At 35.9% G+C, this 20,283-nt stretch overlaps 2 protein-coding genes across 4 annotated transcripts in view; one reads left to right on the top strand and one right to left on the bottom strand.

Annotated features, from left to right (window-relative positions):
- The window catches only part of LOC106140415 (somatostatin receptor type 2), a 150,816-nt gene that overhangs the window by 8,087 nt on the left and 122,446 nt on the right, over positions 1-20,283 (top strand). The gene's annotated exons all lie outside the window — the stretch shown is intronic.
- Positions 16,046-18,790, bottom strand: LOC106135303 (uncharacterized). The gene is made up of 3 exons (XM_060954825.1): positions 18,745-18,790; positions 16,563-18,512; positions 16,046-16,056 (listed from the first exon to the last, which is right to left on the bottom strand). Exons 2-3 carry the CDS (start codon positions 18,172-18,174, stop codon positions 16,046-16,048), a joined length of 1,623 nt encoding a protein of 540 aa, XP_060810808.1. The 5' UTR covers positions 18,175-18,512; positions 18,745-18,790.

The following is a 20,283-nucleotide window of genomic DNA, read 5'->3' as shown; positions in this document are numbered from 1 at the left end:
TCGTAAAAGGCGACTAAGGGATAGGCTTACAAACTTCGGATTCTTTTTTAGGCGATGGGCTAGCAACCTGTCACTATTTGAATCTCATTTCCATCATAAAGCTAAACAGCTGAACGTGGCCATTCAGTCTTTTCAAAAAACTGTTGGCTTTATCTACACCGTAAATGATATAGACGTGACTATATGTTTGTATGTATGTTTGGATTAATTATTTTCATTTCCTTGGCCTGGCAGGGAATTAATCGCCATGTTTTAGGGCCTGTTCCCATGTCCCCATTACGGGTCGCACTATCCCGTAAATCTTGGCCCGTCTATCGGAAGCCAATTATATCGCCGCAGATTTATTTAGGACTCCTGAGAGATACAATCCAATTTTGCGGTTTCGGGAGTCGTGATTTGGGGCAGTATTCATCATGCACATGCTCTATCATTTGCCCGTAAGAGATGAGTAAAGGAATAGGCACTTCAGGCCTATGTCTAAGTGATATATAAAATTTATATACATAAAGGCACCAATATTAAAAAATAGCATCACTCCCCATCTCTTTCCCATAGATGTCGTAAAAGGCGACTAAGGGATAGGCTTATAAACTGAGGATTCTGCTTATAGGTGATGAGCTAGCAACCTCACTATTGCAACCTCACTATTTGAATCTCAATTCTATCAATAAGCCCAACAGCTGAACGTGGCCTGCCAGTCTTTTAAGACTGCTGGCTCTGTCTACCACTCAAGGGATATAGACGTAATTATATGAATGAATGATACACACATAGATCCTGACGACTATGTACTTTTCAGGGTTGTCAGAGCCTACAGCGTTGAAAAGACCAAAAGCCACGTTGGCCAAAGGAACAAACATTTACCCATCTTGAGAGTATTCAATGTACTAAATCTTCAGTCACCTCTGTTTTCTTTTCTTTTTTTTTTGTATATCCTATAAACAATATTCTCGTGTTACAATGTTCGTTCCCGTACTCCGCCGAAACGGCTTGACCAATCATGGCATTTTGTGAGCATATTGAGTTGCTCTGAGAATCGGCCAACATCTATTTTTCATACCTACATACATATAATCACGTCTTTATCCCTTGCGGGGTAGACAGAGGCAACAATCTTGTAAAGACTGATAGGCCACGTTCAGCTATTTGGCTTTAAGATAGAATTGAAATTCAAATAGTGACAGATTGCTAGCCCATCGCCTAAAAAAGAATCCCAAGTATGTAAGCCTATCCCTTAGTCGCGTTTTACGACATCCATGGGAAAGAGATGGAGTGGTCCCATTCTTTTTGTATTGGTGCCGGGAACCACACGGCATTTTTCATACCCCTTAGTGATAAAGGTTGTAACATTTTTTTTTAACTTGCATGATTTATAATCATACGCAGAAGCACTCTGAAGAATAAGGATAATCTCTGAGAGTAGCCGAGTTGACCAACCAAAAAAAGCGAACAAAGTAATCATATTTGCTCGCATTCCTAAATTCACTTACAGCTGAATAGCAAGTAATTACCGTTGGTACCGGATGCCATTTTTAATTTAGTAAGTGGCGCAACATTATTGGCTTTATATGGCGGCACAAATTAAAGATGGTAGCAGATGTTTTCCTTGTGCGACATATTATTATGTTCTATACACGAATATCTTAGGTGATTATTCTATTTTTTGTTTGTATCTCATATATACGTGTAATACATCAAACACGGGAGAGAACAGTCTAAAATGTGATTAGTACAATATACTTTTGTTCTAATCACCTTCAAACGATACAATAGATCTACATAGCTTTCAAACGAGAATTTATGTCTCTTATAGAGTGAATGAGGTCTTTCAATCTTACTAATATTATAAATACAAAAGTTTGTATGTCAGGATGGATGTTTGTTACTCTTTCACGCAAAAACTACTGAACTGAATACCATGGAATTTGGTATGTAGGTAGCTGAAGACCCAGAATAACATATAGACTATTTTTATCCCGGAGTTCCCGCGGGATTGATTCCACGCGGACGAAGTCGCGGGCGACCTCTAGTTATACATACATATGGTCACGTCTATATCCCTTGCGGGATAGACAGAGCCAACAGTCTTAAAAAGACTGAATGGCCACGTTCAGCTATTTGGCTTAATGATAGAATTGAGATTCAAATAGTGACAGGTTGCTAGCCCATTGCCTAAAAAAGAATCCCAAGTTGGTAAGCCTATCCCTTAGTCGCCTTTTACGACATCCATGGGAAATACATGGAGTGGTCCTACTCTTTTTTTCATTGGTGCCGAGAACCACACGGCTCTAGTTATATTCTCAAAATAAAGTCAGTGAGACAAAAGGTATAGTATTTCGTTGTAAGTCCGCACAAGTTTAATTTATTTATCGTCTAAATTGATGATATTACGTAAAATTATTTTATATTACATACATATTTTGTAACGATATATTAAATAAATGACTCCCTACTGCACCATTTATATTAAATAAAAGAAAATACAATACATACATAAAGTCACGTCTATACTATTTGCGGGGTAGACTAGAGCCAACAGACTCGAAAAGACTGGCCACGTACGGCTTAATGATGAATTTGAGATTCCAATAGTGACAGGTTGCTAGACCAACAAGAGGAATCCCAAGTTTTAAAGCCCATCCCTTGGCATCCCTCCCGTCGCCTTTTACGACAACCATGGGAAAGATATACTACTCTGTCAAGAAAGTAGCAGGAAAAGATCAATAATACACAAACTGTTTGTTATTCATCCAAATTTATTTTATCACCTTCAAAATATGCTCCTTTAGAAACGATACACTTACGCCAACGAATAATCCAATCATCAAAACATTTTTTAAACGTTGTTTCCGGAATTGAGGTCAGTTCTCGCCGCGAATTCTCTTTTATGTCTTCTACCGATTGAAAACGGGTGCCATGAAGTGGTAATTTGAGTTTAGGAAAAAGAAAAAAGTCGGCTGGAGCCATATCTGGTGAATATGGTGGTTGCTCGATGGTATTTGTTGAGTGTTTGGTTAAAAATTCGTTCACAATGATGGCCTTGTGCGAAGGTGCATTATCATGGTGCAAAATCCAAGAATTTTCTTTCCACAAATCTGGCCTTTTTCGTCGGATTTGCTCTCTTAAACGCCGCATAACACTCAAATAATATTCCTTATTTACCGTTTGACCTTCCGGCAAGAATTCCGAGTGCACAACACCGCGATAGTCAAAGAAAACAGTCAACATGACTTTGACTTTTGAACGACTTTGGCGTGGTTTTTTCGGTTTCGGTTCAGTTGGAAGGCGCCACTCCGAAGCTTGTTGACTAGTTTGCATGTCAAACTCGTAAACCCACGTCTCGTCACCAGTAACAATGCGTTTCATGAATGTTGGGTCGGAATTGACTCGTTCTAGCATGTCCTCAGCAACTCTCATGCGATTAAGTTTTTGAAAAAAAATCAGGTCTTTTGGGACTAGCCGAGCGGCAACATGTTTCATACCCAAATTATTAGTTAAAATGGTACGGATCGACTCGTGAGATACAGAAAGTTCGGTGGCTATCTCTCTCAAAGTTGAATGAGGATTTTCAGTCACTATTTCCTTCACTTTTGCGATGTTAACTTCAGTTGCAGACGTTGATGGCCTACCAGAGCGAGGCAAATCTTCCATCACATCTCGACCGCTTTTGAACGCTTTGTACCACTCATAAGCACGAGTTTTTGATAAAGTCGATTCACCGTAAGCCTTCTGTAACATTTTCAGTGACTCCGAACACGATATTCCATTGGCAATGCAAAATTTAAGACAAACTCTTTGTTCGATGTTTTTATCCATTATGAAATTAGCAATACACACTAGATATGATATAACTAAAAATAGCACTGTATTTAATGTAAACAACAGATGCAACTCAAACTCCGCGCCAAAATGGAAAACAGTTGTGCCAATCTAACAACAACAAAAAAAACAAAAATTTGAATTTGGAACCATAAATAAATAATCCATTCCCGATACTTTTCTGACTGAATGTAGAATGGTTCTATCCTAAAGGGCATAAAACGCACATTTTTTTCTTAAAGACATTACATTTAATTTTAAAGCTTTTAAACGATTTTTCCTAAATATGACCCTGAAACCTTTCCACCCCTGGCTCAATAGATAGCCCATTAACTTTTTACACCACCAACCTGCGCGTTATGAGTTTGTCCTCTCTTCATGGCCACATATTGAGATAGGCACTACTTTATTACCCGGAAAATTCGCGATGAAATGAGTTCAGATACTGATCTTGATGGGCATTCCATTCCGCATTCATTTTTGGCCGAATTAAAAAGAGGTGTGTGTTTATTTGGTAAATCAATTAAATGTAATTCAATATGTAGTCAAACTGTTAGATTACTTCAAGAACTACGTTTTCATTGCACCGTGAATTTAGTGCCACCCATAAAAAAATGTGTTTGCTGTGTAGTTCCCGGCACCAAAAAAAAGAATAGGACTACTCCATCTCGTTTCCGTGGATGTCGTAAAGGGCTTCTATAGGATATGCTTATAAACTTGGGATTCTTCCATTAGGCGATGGACTAGCAACCTGTCACTATTTGGTTGCTTCAAATAGTGACAAGTTGCTAGCCCATCGCGTGATTTCATTTTTTTTTCACAAAATTGTGAATACCTCAAAAAATCTTTAAAGATATACACAATGCCTTAAAAATTGTAAGTGTTCGCGAGCTTTTAGATCACGACAAATAACTTCTTCTTCTTAAATTTAAGAGCTGACTCATGTCGGTAGAGTTTAGTGGAGCTTTCTCCATTCATCTCTTTATCTGTTAATTTTTTTAACTTGTTGGTATGTTGTAACTAAACGAACAACTTTTTATATAGTACTTCTGGTGGACCTGACACGCTTCCTCCAAAACAAGGACACGATTAGGACTAAACTAATAAAAAATAAATTATTTTTTTTTGAGTCACTCCATAATGGGCTTCTTTACCATAATTTTACCGCAAATATGAATTTAAAATGCAAATATTTCCATGTTTTATAGCTTTTTAAAAATTCTAACGAGCTCAGCGTAACAAGCCTCCTGTAATGACTACAAATATTTTAATTTAGTGACATGCAAATAAATAATTTCACCGACAATGAAAAGCAGAAAATTTTCAAAGCTTTCATTTGCGTGTCTTGGGGCAGTTAAGTAATTAATTAATTCATTATTTTAATTGCTGAGAACAAAACTTTCCTATTAAAGAATTATATTATTAAGAAATAAATATTTATATATTTTTTTTCATTCAAATCGTCGGTGGTAGAATCGGTAAGGTGACGGTAAGGTTGAAATGGACGTTACGCATTAGCGCGCCGGTTCGAATCCCACCTCAGCCATGTACAAATGAAATATTGAATGAATTAATTATTAATATTTTAGAAATTATGTAGTTTGAATACTAACGAGTGTCGTGTGGTTCCCGGCACCAATAGAATAGGACCTCTCCATCTCTTTGTCTCATCATCATCAACCATGATCTATAACTGGTTTGGTTTAGACTTCTATGAAATCTCATCCCATCGGATGAGATTTCATAGAAGTCGTTTTCTTGAAAAGCTGACTCACTTTCTCCAAGATCCATGATCAGTAGCTTTTCCCCAGTTTCTCTTCTAAGTGGTGAGGATACAACCAAGACTATAACTAGAAAGAAGAAGGAGAACCTTATCCTCGCCAGGAAAAAGTAAACTTGGTCAATATCAAGTTCATAAATTGAATACAAAAGTGAGATTCGAACCTACAACGCTGTCGATGTCTAAGCCTAACTTTTATCTCTCTTATTTTATTTTCCCCAAATTATTCTCATATATAATGTACATATATTTACGTATAGTTGGAAACTTTTATTTTCCTGGTAATGAATAAGTGATACCCGCAATCCGGGGCGGGTGTGATGAATTGGAGGCACATTGAGTGATGTATACCCAGGACTTGGATAAATCACACTGGAACTTCGTAAGGTAATAATTAATTACTTTGTAGCTGTTGCAACTACTTGTATATTGACATACATACATATATATAATCACGTCTATATTCTATCTGTCGTTCTTTCTAATAAACCAAAGGATCAATTTGAATATAATTAGTATAGATATTTATCCGAGATTAGATTTTCGCTAATATTTTTAATTTTTATTCGGGAGCAATGTTTGAAATAAGCTAGTAAAAATAAAATTTAAGATTTAATTAATTATATCTTTGTCCTATAATTGTCTGTACGACATCTACAAGCAACGATTGGTTCCATTAAACTCTGATAACTAAAACTTTTTCAATTAAATAGGTAATATATACATACATACATAAAATCACGCCTCTTTCCCGGAGGGGTAGGCAGAGACTAACTCTTTCCACTTGCAACGATCTCTGCATACTTCCTTCGCTTCATCCACATTTCGGGTGCTTTTGACCACGGTTTCGGGTACTTTTGACCTGACCCTTTACCAGGAAGTCCATCGACGTCATAGGTAATAGCCATAAAATTCGTATATGTATATGTGTGAAGCCGGGACGAGAGAGTATGTGATGCAATAATTTTCAGGACATTCGTACGGACGTAATGAAGTTTTATTGAAGCGTTGCGGAGTCCTGATTTAATGAACATAATGCGACATTAACGTCTAAGAGATGATTATTAATGTAAATTAGTGAATGAACTATGACGTAAAATAAAAATAGTACAGATAAGTTGCAAAATGGCTTTTATTTTCAATGTATAGATAACTAGCGACGAGCACACATACCCATATAGTTTCGTTTCTCTATTCTCTACGGGACAGACAGAGCCAAGATAACAAGAAGTCCAAATATGAGTTCAAAGATATAAAAGAATATTATGGAATAAAAGGAAATATGAAAAAGATGGATACTATCAATTTCACTGCAAACATACGTAAAATAACATCTCTCTCCCGGGTGTATAGGCAGAGACTACATCTTTCTACTTGTCACGATCCCTATGTTCTATTGTTTCATACTAGCTTTAGAATACCTTTAACAGTCCACTGATTGAGCTAAAAAGTTTAATTCGTTAGTTTTTCAAAATCAAATAAACAAAGGTATTTGTAACGTAATCAAATTCAAAAGTACCTAATGTTCAAAATTTGATTTTATGTTCCTCAATACAAACTTAGGAACTTTTAAACCAAGAGTGAAAATTTGAGGTTGTATATACCTACTTAAGAGTTCATCTCGCTTACCATTATCTCATTGACGACAAACGCAACTTGTAACCTGAATTCCGTTCTACTGCCTCGTTATTTTGTGGCTACTATGATTATGAATGTTAATGATGTTAACTAGTCTAGTTCGCTAATGGTTTTCGTAGTGGCGAAAATGGTCTGTGAATAAATTAATCTAAATGTAAAATTTGATGATGAAATAAAATTGAGGATGCTGGCGGCTGGACCAATGCCGGAGGAAAAAGAAACTGATGCACACTTTGTTTTTTTTAAATACTCGTATATTTAAAAAAATAATGTTTATAATACTTTTTATGGTCACAAATAGTTGGATAAACTAGTGAGAAAAGAATTTAATGATCATCGTTTATCGGCTTTGAATCCATTGAATCCACTTCTAGAACTTGTGTCTAGACAGTATTAAAGACTAGGATAAGTTAAGCACCTGCGTAACGATCATGGACACGGAGAGATCTGGCGATTTCACATTTCGTATAAAGTTAAGTACGTGGCCTATCAGTCTCTTCAGGACTATTGGCTCTGTCTACCCTGCAAGGGATAAAGACGTGACTATATGTTTGCATGTATAAGGTTTAGTTAGATTGGTAAAATATTTTTATTTGGTCATAAGCGGGTCTTGGGCTCCTGTCGAGAGATGTGATGACGCAACTCTGTAATTATTTTATAATATACGTTTCGAGACTTCTTTTGTATCTACATCATTATATTTCACGCTCCCTAAACCAGGGCAAGACACCAATATTTATATTTTACGCAAACTTGTTGATTTAACTGGAGTTCGTTTGCCTTTGAAGCTATATAAACACGTGTGTATGAGTTTGCAGTTTGTATGCAAATGCAATTAGTGCTTGGATGAAATTACCACTCAACTAAATTACTAGAAAGCAACATACAGGTTAATTATAGATATAATATTTTATTATAGCTCCACGTCTTGTCGACGTCATTGGTGATAAAATTCACCAGCTCTTATCTTGCGCAAAGGATAGCGGTTCCCATCCAGCGCGGGATGTAGACGGAGTTTTTGGCAAAATGCCACAAAAGCACCACATTTTTATAGATTATATAGTAATTATTATTTTATTTTCTTTTTTTAAGATTAGTTTGGTTTTATAATTGGTTTTAATTCATTTTAATTAGTTTGTAATGATATTATTATATTATGACGCGAAACTATTACTGTTTAAGAAAAATGGCATCAGAATGTTATTTGGTTTGCAATTGAGATTTAAATCAAGTTTTACAAATTCCAAATTTCATTTAAATTATTCCTGCAGGACTTAACCTGATCTCGTAATATAAATACCTATAAAATATCGGTATCGTATTTTCAAGAGTTAAAAATTGATGCTAGCAAAAATTTGTAAGAACTGCATATACTACACTATAACCATATCTACTTAGTTCTCTGATCTGAGGACTGATAGATGGTGGTTGGACAATGACAAATGTCCCGGCGACGCGTTTTTCTGGACGTCCCGGGCAAAGTACCCGCACTCGGGAAACAGACCGTGATTCCAAGAGGCGTTGCTTGTGACAAAATGTTTAATGGAACTTGTAAAACTAAATTCTTTTTTTGGGGGAAACTCGTGCGCTAATGGGGAAAATTGCATAGTTCTTAGTATAAGCGCATGCGAAACTAATTGATTTGATCAGCTAAGTATCAGGTACAAAGACATTTCCAATTGACTGGATAACCATTACTATAGTATGCTATATATGATAGTATGGTAAATTTACAGTTTTGAATAAGTAGGTACATGTGTGGCACATTTTTCACTAAATAAAAATAAAGAAACAAAAGCCACTGATTTTTGTGATATACTCGGTGAATAAATTAAACCTAATATACATATATTTCATGTCATTTTCATTTTTTTTAACAGTTTATACCGGGATGGAAAATACGCTATATCCTTCTCCACACTCCCAATTATAACTCTTACATATGCAAAATTTAAAGAAAATTGGTTTAGTAAATAACTCGTGAAGAGAATATAAACCAATAAACTTGTTTTCGCATCTATAATATTAATGAAGTGATTGGGATGAATATTCCGAAATATAATAACATTTCCTCTAAAAATTATTCTTATTTAAACATTCCTTGTAATTATTAAACAGTTTGCTTTAAGTATCGCGAGTTGGACGTATAAAATGTTGTTAAAATTTTCTTACTCTCGTCGGAGGAAGCCCGAGTTGGCAGAGAAGCTCCACGAGTTCCATTGTTACATGTTCTTTATCATGTAAGAAAAGAGGAAATAGAATGCAATTGTTCTTGTCTGGAATACACGTATTTCAGAATAACACACAAACATATATATATATATGTGGGAATGGGGCTCAACTTGATGCAAACACTTTTCAAAAACTCACAATCTTTATTTTTTCTTCTTGACAAACCAACAACGACAAATCTTTCTTTCAGATCCTCTTTTGACATTGACATCTAGTCAGATGTCAATAGACATAATCATATCCGACATTGACAATTAACTTTAGTGTTGCTATACAAACTACTTAAGAATTACTACAAAAAAAAAACAAAAATAAATCATAATTATTCCCACACGGTCATCCTGTTATTCATCTGACTCAGATGAATCATCTTCGAGTGAGATCCAGGGCTTCATGTAATCTGCTGAGGAAGTTGTATTAAACGGACCTTCGCTGTTGCCAATCTTCCTAACAGAATAGCGATCGTTTTGATTTCTTTTAACAATCTCATACGGTCCTAAGTATTTTGGATATAGTTTACTTCCTTGTGCGAATTGGGTCCTCTTAATCGCGACCAAATCGCCTGGTTTATAGGTATTGGCTTTCTTTCGCTTCTTATTAAATGATTTCACATTTTCTTCCTGCGTTTTTCCAATGGATTCTTTTGCCTTCTGTCTGAGCTCTTGTCTTTTCTCGTTAAATATTTCTATATCTTCTTCATCTATTAATTTTTGCAGTTCTATGTCTTTATCCTTCATTTTTGTACCAAAAAGTAATTCGAACGGCGTCATTTTAATAGCTCTTTGATATGTTCCATTTAGACATCTTTGAACATTGGAGACATGGCGATACCATTTATTAGGATCATCAACACTTAGTTTGCTTAATACCGCTATTATGATCTGGTGTATACGCTCAACTTGACCGTTTCCTCTGGGTTGTCCAGTAGTAATCGTATAAAGTGCAATATTCTCCCTTTTGCAATATTCTTGGAAATCTTTTGATGTAAAAGCAGCGTTTCGATCCGTAATAATTCTTTCAGGTGCACCAAACGTTTGTTGTTGCAGCCTTAGTTTCTCTAGAGTCTCTTCAGTAGTCAGCGTCTTGACAGGATAAATCCATGTGAACTTCGTATACGCATCTACGACAGTTAAGATGCATTTATAATTTTTGGAAGTGGATGTCATTGGCCCCAAATGATCTACGTGATACGTCGACAATGGGACGTCTCCTTTGTCGATCGGATGTAAATACCCTTCCTTTTTACCAGCTTTGTGTGATAGAATAATGCATTCAACGCAATTATTTATTGTCTTTTTAACCTTTTCTGTTAAGTTATCTATAAAATATTCTCTTTTAATCAATTCTTCTGTTTTTACAGTTCCAAAGTGTCCTCTTTCATGATTCTTCCTTATTATTTCATATTGCATTTTCTTTGGCACAACAATCAGTCTGTTTCCATCTTTAATCTTATATAAAATTTCGTTTTGTAAAATATAGTCTTCGTAATTCTGTGTCTCTAAGATATTTTTTATTAGTCTTATATGGGCATCTTCATTCTGAGCTTTTCTAATACGGGCTGTAGTTTCAGTGAGTATAAGGCAAACAGGATTTCTGCTTAAGGCTGCTGCATGTTTCATCCTTGTTCCTGGTCGGTGTTCAATCTTGTAGTCATATTCTTCTAAGAGAAGCGCCCAGCGATCAACTCTCGGAGGTAAGTCCTTTACGTGTAGGAAGCCGTTTTTGAGGTCGAGGGAAGTGAAAACCTTTGCTTCCTTTAACTTATCAATCTGATCTTCTGTTGTTGGTAGTGGAAATCGTTCTTTAATCACTTTTAATCTTCGGTAATCAGTACACATTCGTCGAGAACCATCTTTCTTATCAGCCAAAACCACGGGACTGGCAAAATCAGATTTGCTAGGTTTGATTTTGCCACCATCTAGCCATTCGTTCACTTGCGCGTTAACAGCAGTCATCTCCAAAGGTGATAGTCGTCGAGGATTTTGATATACTGGATCTTCATTTGTTAATACTATTTTTAATTCAACTTTGCTTTCTTTCTTCATTTCATTTGGTCTATATTCTTCGCACATCTTATGAACTTTTTCTTTATATTTAGAATCTTCTATGTCGTAAATCCGGTCAGTGTGTTTTTCTTCTGTTAAAAGCGTAAGGTGGGTTATCTTTTCCATGAAAATTCCTTCTGGGGTAAAGCAGACTTTAAAATCATGTAAAATAGGGTTTCCAATTATTATGTTTACTGGTATATCATTATCCTTGACCACGTGAAACTTGATGTCTGTAAAGTATTGATCAATCTGTATATTAGCTACAAACATTCCTTCGGTATAAACTTTGTTTTTTGCTATTCCAGTTATGCACGTAGATTCAATCTTATAGTCTTTAACATCTTCTTTAATTTTCTCAAATTCTGATTCTTTAATTAGGTTTATGTCACTTCCGGTATCAATAAGGGCTATAACGTCTTTGCCTGTGATCTTTATATTTTTGTACGGAACTTTATCTTCTTTTTTATTTTGAATATTAAGAGTCTTTGTCTGTTTAAGGCATTCAGTAGATTTGTGGCCAAAGTCATTACATTTAAAACATTTTACTCCTTTCGAGCAATTGGATGACACATGATCTAAATCACCACAGTTATAGCATCTATGAACGCGAGTCTTCTTTTGAAATGAAGTATTTCCAGATGATTGGACAGTATTAGTTGAATTTACTGGCTTATTAGAACTCTTTTTTTTAAAGTCACTGTAAATTTCCAACTTCTTGCGAAATTCTTTTATGTCCGAGGCTCCATACAAAATAGCTTTATTAGTATCCAAGTCACGAATACCATCAATCACATATTCGATCAATGCGGCATCTTCAACCTTGCCATGAAGCGCCAATTCTTTCATAGACAGAAAGTACTGCTGATATGTCTCCTCATTTTTCATTTTCCGCGAAGCAAGTTTTTTATGCACCACTGCGCTATTAATCTTTGGGCCAAATTCTTCTTTGAGTGCCTTCTTTAAACCTGGATAATCTTTAACTCGTCCCAAAGAGCGTAAAAACAACTTCGCTGTTCCATCTAAAAGCCGCTTCGCATAGATTAACTTTTCAACTTTAGTCCACTTCATAATCTGTGCAGTATCTTCAAACTCATCAATAAATGTCTCAATCGGGTAGGTGTCATCTCCGGTAAAAATAGTCATAGATTTCTCCAAGTCCTTAAATGAAATCTTAACTTCATACTCCTGTTCTTCATCTTCACTTTCGTACTTATCATCTTTCTTCGGCGGCATTGTTGCTATCAAGCTAGAACTCTTCAAACTTGAATTGCTCTTTAAATTGCGTCTTCTCTTGGTAGTCGTGCAAAATGATGGCTTATTTGGACTCATTTAGTCTTTCGTCTTAAATAAATCTTTAATCCAAATTCCAAAAAAAACTACCATTTTAGTATAATTATTTTGTAGCTTGCAACATTTTGTTTGAAGTGAAGTCTGAACAGTTCGTAGGGTCGGTAAAACAGTAGAGGTGTGATTCGTACCTATGTTCAGTCCGGACCGGCAAAATTGTCGGTAAAACAGTCCGCGTCCACGGCGTGGCTTGCAATTTTTTAATCTCGTCTTGCGTCTTCGGCTAGCATCAAATTTTACACCATCCCGGACGAGCCCCCAAAAAAGATGTGGGAATGGGGCTCAACTTGATGCAAACACTTTTCAAAAACTCACAATCTTTATTTTTTCTTCTTGACAAACCAACAACGACAAATCTTTCTTTCAGATCCTCTTTTGACATTGACATCTAGTCAGATGTCAATAGACATAATCATATCCGACATTGACAATTAACTTTAGTGTTGCTATACAAACTACTTAAGAATTACTACAAAAAAAAAAACAAAAATAAATCATAATTATTCCCACATATATATACCTACGTATATAGGTTCCCTTGCAGACAAAGACAACAGTTTTAAAGACTGACAGGCCATGTTCAGCTGTTCGGCTTAATGATAGAATTGAGATTCAAATAGTGACAGGTTGCTAGCCCATCGCCTTAATGAAGATTCTCAAGTTTATAAGCCTATTCCTTAGTCGCCTTTTATGACATCCTTGGGAAAGAGATGGAGTGGTCTTTCTCTTTTGCTTTTGGTGCCGGGAACCATTCGGCACAATATTATTAGATGTATTGATATCATTAATGATACCTATTGTTAAAATAAATCTAATTCTATTGATATAATGTACTAAGGATAAATTATGTAGCTATCAAAAATTTGTAAGGTGGTAACAGCGAAAAAAGTATTTTTGACATAAATTATATATATATAGATTTTTAAAAAGGAATATGTCAAATACGTGTTCAGCATCAGTTAAAGAAGTAAGGTTCAGTTTCACGATTCGAAGTAAAATATTTGAAACTAATGAAAGCTTTCATTTCGTGAGCTTTGAGGTTGTAGCGCCACTTCACGGAGCTTGCGCGAGACGGGGCGCCTAATTAGTACTTTGGCGGCTTCAGACTTGCCCCGGACGCTGAGTCATTTGGATGGCCTCATCCAATTTTGGTATTAATACATATAATAAATAAGAGCTAGGTATTACAAACAAAAATGAAAGCCATTCAAAATGGCATTGCTGCCAGCCTTCTGGGCTCACTTCCGCAAATAGATGCAATGCAGGGACTGTACAATTTGTTATTTTTTTAATTTAAGTTCGTAATCATCTTTTTTTATAAGTAGTTTTATTTTGTTATTATTAAGATGTTTTATTAAATAATCTTATTGACTTTGACATAGGTAACATGCGTATTGAAATCATTAGACTAAGTGGATAATAAAAGCTTCAGAATAAAATGATATATTTGCTGTTTCGGTTAAAATAAGAGTTAGGAATGTCAATTCAGATTATGTTTCTCAATTTCACAAATCATTGGGTTATCCAACAACTTGTTTTGGGCAAAAGCACAATGGGCTCACAGGTGGAACAAACCTCAGCTTTTTAGCAATCCAAACGAGAGTGGATGTATAGATACATATATATCTATATATGTATTTGTATATATTTATCTTTTTTGTATTGGTGCCGGGTACCACACGGCACCAATACAAAAAAGATAAACTCACCACTCCATCTCTCTCCCATGGATGTCGTTAAAGGCGCTTAAGGGATAGGCTTACAAACTTGGTATTCTTTTTTAGGCGATGGTTTAGCAACTTGTCACTATTTGAATCTCAATTCTATCATTAAGCCAAATAGCTGAACGTGGCTATTCAGTCTTTTTCAAGACTGTTGCCTCTGTCTACTCTGCAAGCGATATAGACGTGACCATATGTATGTATTTGCAACTTAATGTTTATTCTTTTCAAAAACAACGATAAATTGACGCATTAATTTCAAAGCTAACACAACTTATATACTACATCACACTACTAGGGCGTGCCCTGAATGGGAACCACGCTAACTGTAGCTTTTATTGCTAACTGCCAGTTTTATGGAACTATAACGCGTCGGTTAAAAGGTAATCTTTGTTTTAGTGACGTGTTTTAATGGTTCCTCCTAGAGGCAATATGATTGACATTTACTATGTACGAGTACGTAAAAACATCGATTTTTTTTTCTGATTTTCCGTCTGTATGTATGTTTGTAATAGAAAAACGCGAAAACTACTGCTTTGATTCGAATGCTTCTTGAATGTGCAAGACTTGGTCCGATTCAGAAACTGGTTAACATAATAAAATAAAACCCTCTAAGGTGGAATACATACAAGCGAACGTTTACAGTGAACTTTCACGGCGAACGAACTCGCGGCCTAATAGAGAATAATAACTGTAGTGATTCCTTCTGAAGGGAACCCGAAATGTACAAAAGATATTATATGTACTCGATAGCAATAATTTGGATGAAGTAGGAATTGATTTTACTAAGAGCCCATATCAATAATCGAACAACCCTGTTATATAATCTGTGGCTCGGTGGATCAAAATAATATCCTTTGATGTGTAAGCTTTGATTATACCTTGATAACAGGCTTTCATCTTATTTGTGTTCTAAGTGGTCTAAAATCTTCTGAACGCAAAATATCAAAAAAATTGGTTAAAGTTATAACGCATGAAAAGATATAACAAACAAATAAATTTTATTATTTAGATACATATTTATAATATTAGTTGTGTTAAATGTTCCATAGTAATTAATTAATATTTTAATTTGAAGTAAGGTACCCGAGTCGAATATGGCCACCTTAAGGTTTAGAGTAATTTTTTTTAATGATTATGCGATAAAGGCCTGACTTTGCATATTTTCCTAAAAACCTTATCTATTTAGCTTTCATAACATAGAAAAAAAATTGCTAAATTATTGATCATTTCTATATAATATTCATTTTTTTAAAAAGGGGTAAATTGGCCATATTTCCGACCGTGTATGTAAATATGCCCACGGTGTGGCCATATTTACAGTATGGATAATTTTGTTATGAAATAAAATAAAATAATTTGTAAATTTCAAGTATTTTTATTAAACCAGTCCAGATATGTATTATCTTACGTTTAATAATCAAAAATCGTATAGGTACGAGTACTCTCTATAAAATATTTTAAGACAAATCTAGCGAAAAACAACAATATTTAAATTTCTGTGCTAAATGTATTGGCTCAGCCTGAGATCCATTTAATACCTATCTAAACTTATTCTAACATCAGTCTCTGACTTCAGTTCACAAAAATTAAAACAAAACACTTAAGAATTACTTGTCTTATTAATTAGATAAATTGGCTTGCTCTGAGATCAACTTAATTGTCAATAACAATAACAATAGAAGACTAAATCTGTGAGACATTAACTTCAAATCACATAAATTCTAAAGAGTGATAACTTAAATCTAGAGACAACATGCATGTGCATTAGACAATGCACAAAAGATACTTGAACGATCAATAAAGATACTTGAGTATCTTGTTTTTAATCATCATAACATTGGGGACATATAAAATTTTCTGTATCTTCGGCAGACAAACCAACGCACTCTTCATGGACATAGGAACCACATTTAAAACAAGATCGCATGTCAGTAACTCTATCTTGATCACAAACGAAGCAATACCAAGACTCACCAAGTTTTCTAGCTTTTCCTTTACCACTTTTCGGTTTTGAAGGAATCTTGTTTGATGAGGCTCTATTCCTTTTTGAAGGATCTTGTTTTCTTTTTGGTAAAGTAATGTTGGATGGTCCAGGAATATCATTCTTTTTTTGAGAGGCAGCTGAGGATGACTTTGATGTACTTTTCTTCTTTTTTGAAGTTTTATTCGATGACCCTGGCAAAGTGTTTCTTTTCTGAGAAGCTGCTCCGGACGGACCTGGCAATTTTTTTTGTACAAAAGTTGCTTTCGTTAGTTCTTGAGCCAGACTATTAATGGCTTTTGCCCTCGGAGCAGTCTTTGGGCTAGATGTTGTCTTTACCGGAGTTTTTAACATAGCACTGAAAGATTCATATGATTCATTAAGTAAATCCGAAACTGCCTTTACAGCTTCTATGTTCTGGCTGTTCTGTTTCAAGCTTGCTAATGGGACGTCATCGTCGCTATCGTCACCTTCAGTACGAATATTTTCACAGAGCTTAAGTTGATCATTTCTCGAAGGTGAAGAAGGTGCAGTAGCTATGTTATTATTGTCTTGTGACAAGGCACGTACTGGTGATTTAGCATTGGTGCCAGAGGGACCACTTTGAACTGGAGTGTAACGATCACCGCTGATGTTCAAATTAGGATGAGAACAAGCTAAAATACTTTCACTGTCAACACTTGAATCAGTAATATCATTAGGATCTTCATTTTCGTTTTGTCCAGTATTAGATTCAGTTATTGTGGGATCGTATGTTGGGATACTTGGAGCATACGCTTCTTCGGGAATCTTTTGCGGATCAAATGGAAAAATCCCAGTAGCCTCGAAACCAGCTCTGATATTTGCCGGCGTTGCAGCCTTGTCCCACACCTTTGAAAATATAATTCCAAATCTTTGTTTCGTTATTTTACGATCCTGGTTGATAGACCAGTACCTCAGAACCTCCTCATCCCAATAATACTCATACGAATGAAAAACCGATTTGTCCATCGGCTGCAGCTCATGTGTTGTGTTGCTGGGAAGACAGAAAAGTTTTATATTGAATTTCTCTGCAACTTCAACTATGGTATAGTCCAGATGGCATTTAGCACCGTCAAAGATAAGAACACAAGGTCCTGATAGTTTAAATTTGGCGAAGTGGTGTAACCAGTTCACGAACGTTTCAGTATTCATACTGCCTTTGGGAGTCATTTGAGCTATTGACCCTGTAGGTAAAGAATCAATCCATTCAGGTTTCATTCTTTTGCCCTTGAACAAAATCATTGGGGGGATAGCGTGGCCTAAAGCGCTGCCACATGAGACTACAGTCACATTTTCACCATGTTCCGGCGCCACTAGGTGTACTCTTTTTGTTCCACGTTCCGCTAAAACTTGTGGTGCTTTATGTAAATTAAGCTGACAGCCTTTCTCATCGACATTGAAAATTCTCTCAGGTTTATTCAAAACGTCGTTTTCTTCCATAGTCTTTTTTAATTTGGCAAAATAGTCAGCAACTACGACTTTATTCAGCTTTGCGGCGCGTGCCGGGTTCAGATTTTGAGATTTTCTTCTACTGATATTTTTATGTCGATTTAGAAAACCTCTTAGCCAATCTCGTCCAACCATTAAGCCTCGACTCGATACTGAAACATTGTTTTGAATGCAAAACGTCTTGACACAAGTGCGTAGTACCCGTTGTGTTAGCGGATACCCCACATGGCATAAACGGATAATACGGGAAGCCAAATCTCTCTCTTGTGCTTCGTTTAAAAGCGGCTTTCTGCCTAAAGTAGACTTCGTAGTCTTTTTCTCTAATAAATAACGTCTTAACGTGCGCCTTGGGATGTTATAGTTTTTGGCAGCCGTGTATATCTTCACACCACGTTTGACAGCGGCAATTGCTCATTTCATGTCATCTTCTGACCAATTACTCCGAATACCTTTACTTTTGTATCGCGGCATATCTAAAAAAGAAAATGTTACTAAGAATGAAAAAAATCATACATGCAATATGGCCAGTTGCTGGATATATTTTCAGTCATAGGATTTTTATGCTTAACCTCACTCTGACCAAAAACACATGGATACTTTCATAAATGACAAAGAAAATATCGAAATACGATAACTGTGCCACCTGACAACGTGAATAAATATGCACTAAATCGAAAAACTAAAGAAATATAGCAAAAAACTTACTTGCGATTTTTAAGAGCAGCGATGCACCTTTCCACTGTGATGCCCGTTGAGCGACTGTGGAGAGGGTGGGGCGCCCTGCGGGTGCGCCGTTCAAATACGACCTTGGGCCACCAACATGGCGCGCAACGATCAGATTCTAACTATGTTTCGTATTTGTAATATTAGGATGTGGCCATATTTTTCGGCTGGCCATATTCGACACAGGTACCTTATGTTTTAATCTTGTGTGTGTGTTGTGCCGTGTGGTTCCCGGCACCATTAGAAAAAAAGAATAGGACCACTCCATCTCGTTCCCATAGATGTCATAAAAGGCGACTAAGGGATATGCTTATAAACTTGGGATTTTCCTTTAAGGCGTTGGGCTAGCAATCTGTCACTATTTGAATGTCAATTCTTTCATCAAGCCAAAAAGCTGAACGTGGCTTATCAGTCTTTTTATGACTGTTGACTGTGTCTACCCCGCAAGGGATATAGACGTGATTATATGCATGTAGGCATGTATGTATAACCCATATTCTTACCTTACCTGAGGACACGAGCAGACTCGTATCAAATTATCGAAGCTCACACTTCGAACATTGTTCTCAGGTGAACTATTTATAAATTAATTTGTGAGTTTAATAATAACGCCGAGGCTGATATAGAGATTGATTGTCGAATATCTGTTTGACGGGGAAACTTCGCTGTATTTGATTAAACTCCGGTGTGGGAAGGTAGATTTATGGCACAACTTTGATATTCTACTCGTAGTTAAGAAATGTAACCGCTCTGCGAACAATGTGTTTGTTTATTTGTATCTTTATTGCACAGAAATTTACACAGTTAGGTACTAGAATAAGAAATAGTACATAGTTATAAAAGAAATAATAAATTAGTCTCTTCAAGACTGTTGACTCTGTCTACCCCGCAAGGTATATAGACGTGACTATATGTATGTAAGTATGTTGTTTATTCGGGTACATGTGATTCTAAAAAGCTCAACAATTTTTTGTACAAAGCAAGTTTTTCTATAGAAAATTCCGTTGTGGGATCCCGTATCGACTATGATTCAGATACTTTACGAAACATAGACATACATACATCGAATTTTGATGCCTTTTGAGGTTGACGAATTCGCAAAGTCAAAAGATTCGAAGGCTACGTTTAGCTAACAACATCTCCGCAAAAAAGATGAATTCCATACTCATCACCGTATATATTATATCTCATATTCCATATATTACATATCTCTGTCAATACGACATATAAATTTCAAATGGCGGTTATTGTAAAACTAAGTTGGCAATAACTGTAAAAGCTAAGCTACCTAGGTATCAACATTTGAAGCTCTGAATGAAATATTTCTAAAGATGGCGTCGTATAAATTCTTCTATTGGTCTTTCGCCAAGTAAAATATTGTAAAACTAAGTTGACAGCAGCAATGAAAGCCAGGTGACCGTATCAACATTACGGACTAACCGTTTAAGTTACCTGCTAGCGGTGAGCGCTGCCAACTTTTAAAACGCAATGGTCGGTGACTTCAATGAGCTATGTTACTAG

Source organism: Amyelois transitella, chromosome 5, assembly GCF_032362555.1.
Source record: "Amyelois transitella isolate CPQ chromosome 5, ilAmyTran1.1, whole genome shotgun sequence".
Taxonomy (NCBI): Eukaryota; Metazoa; Arthropoda; class Insecta; order Lepidoptera; family Pyralidae; genus Amyelois; species Amyelois transitella.
The sequence above is the reverse complement of the archived record's forward strand: the minus strand, read 5'-3'. Positions and strand labels throughout refer to the sequence as shown.

What these genes read in the sequence shown, in the direction of transcription:
- LOC106135303 (XM_060954825.1), bottom strand. Translation starts at nt 18,174, where the DNA reads ATGGTTGGACGAGATTGGCTAAGAGGTTTTCTAAATCGACATAAAAAT.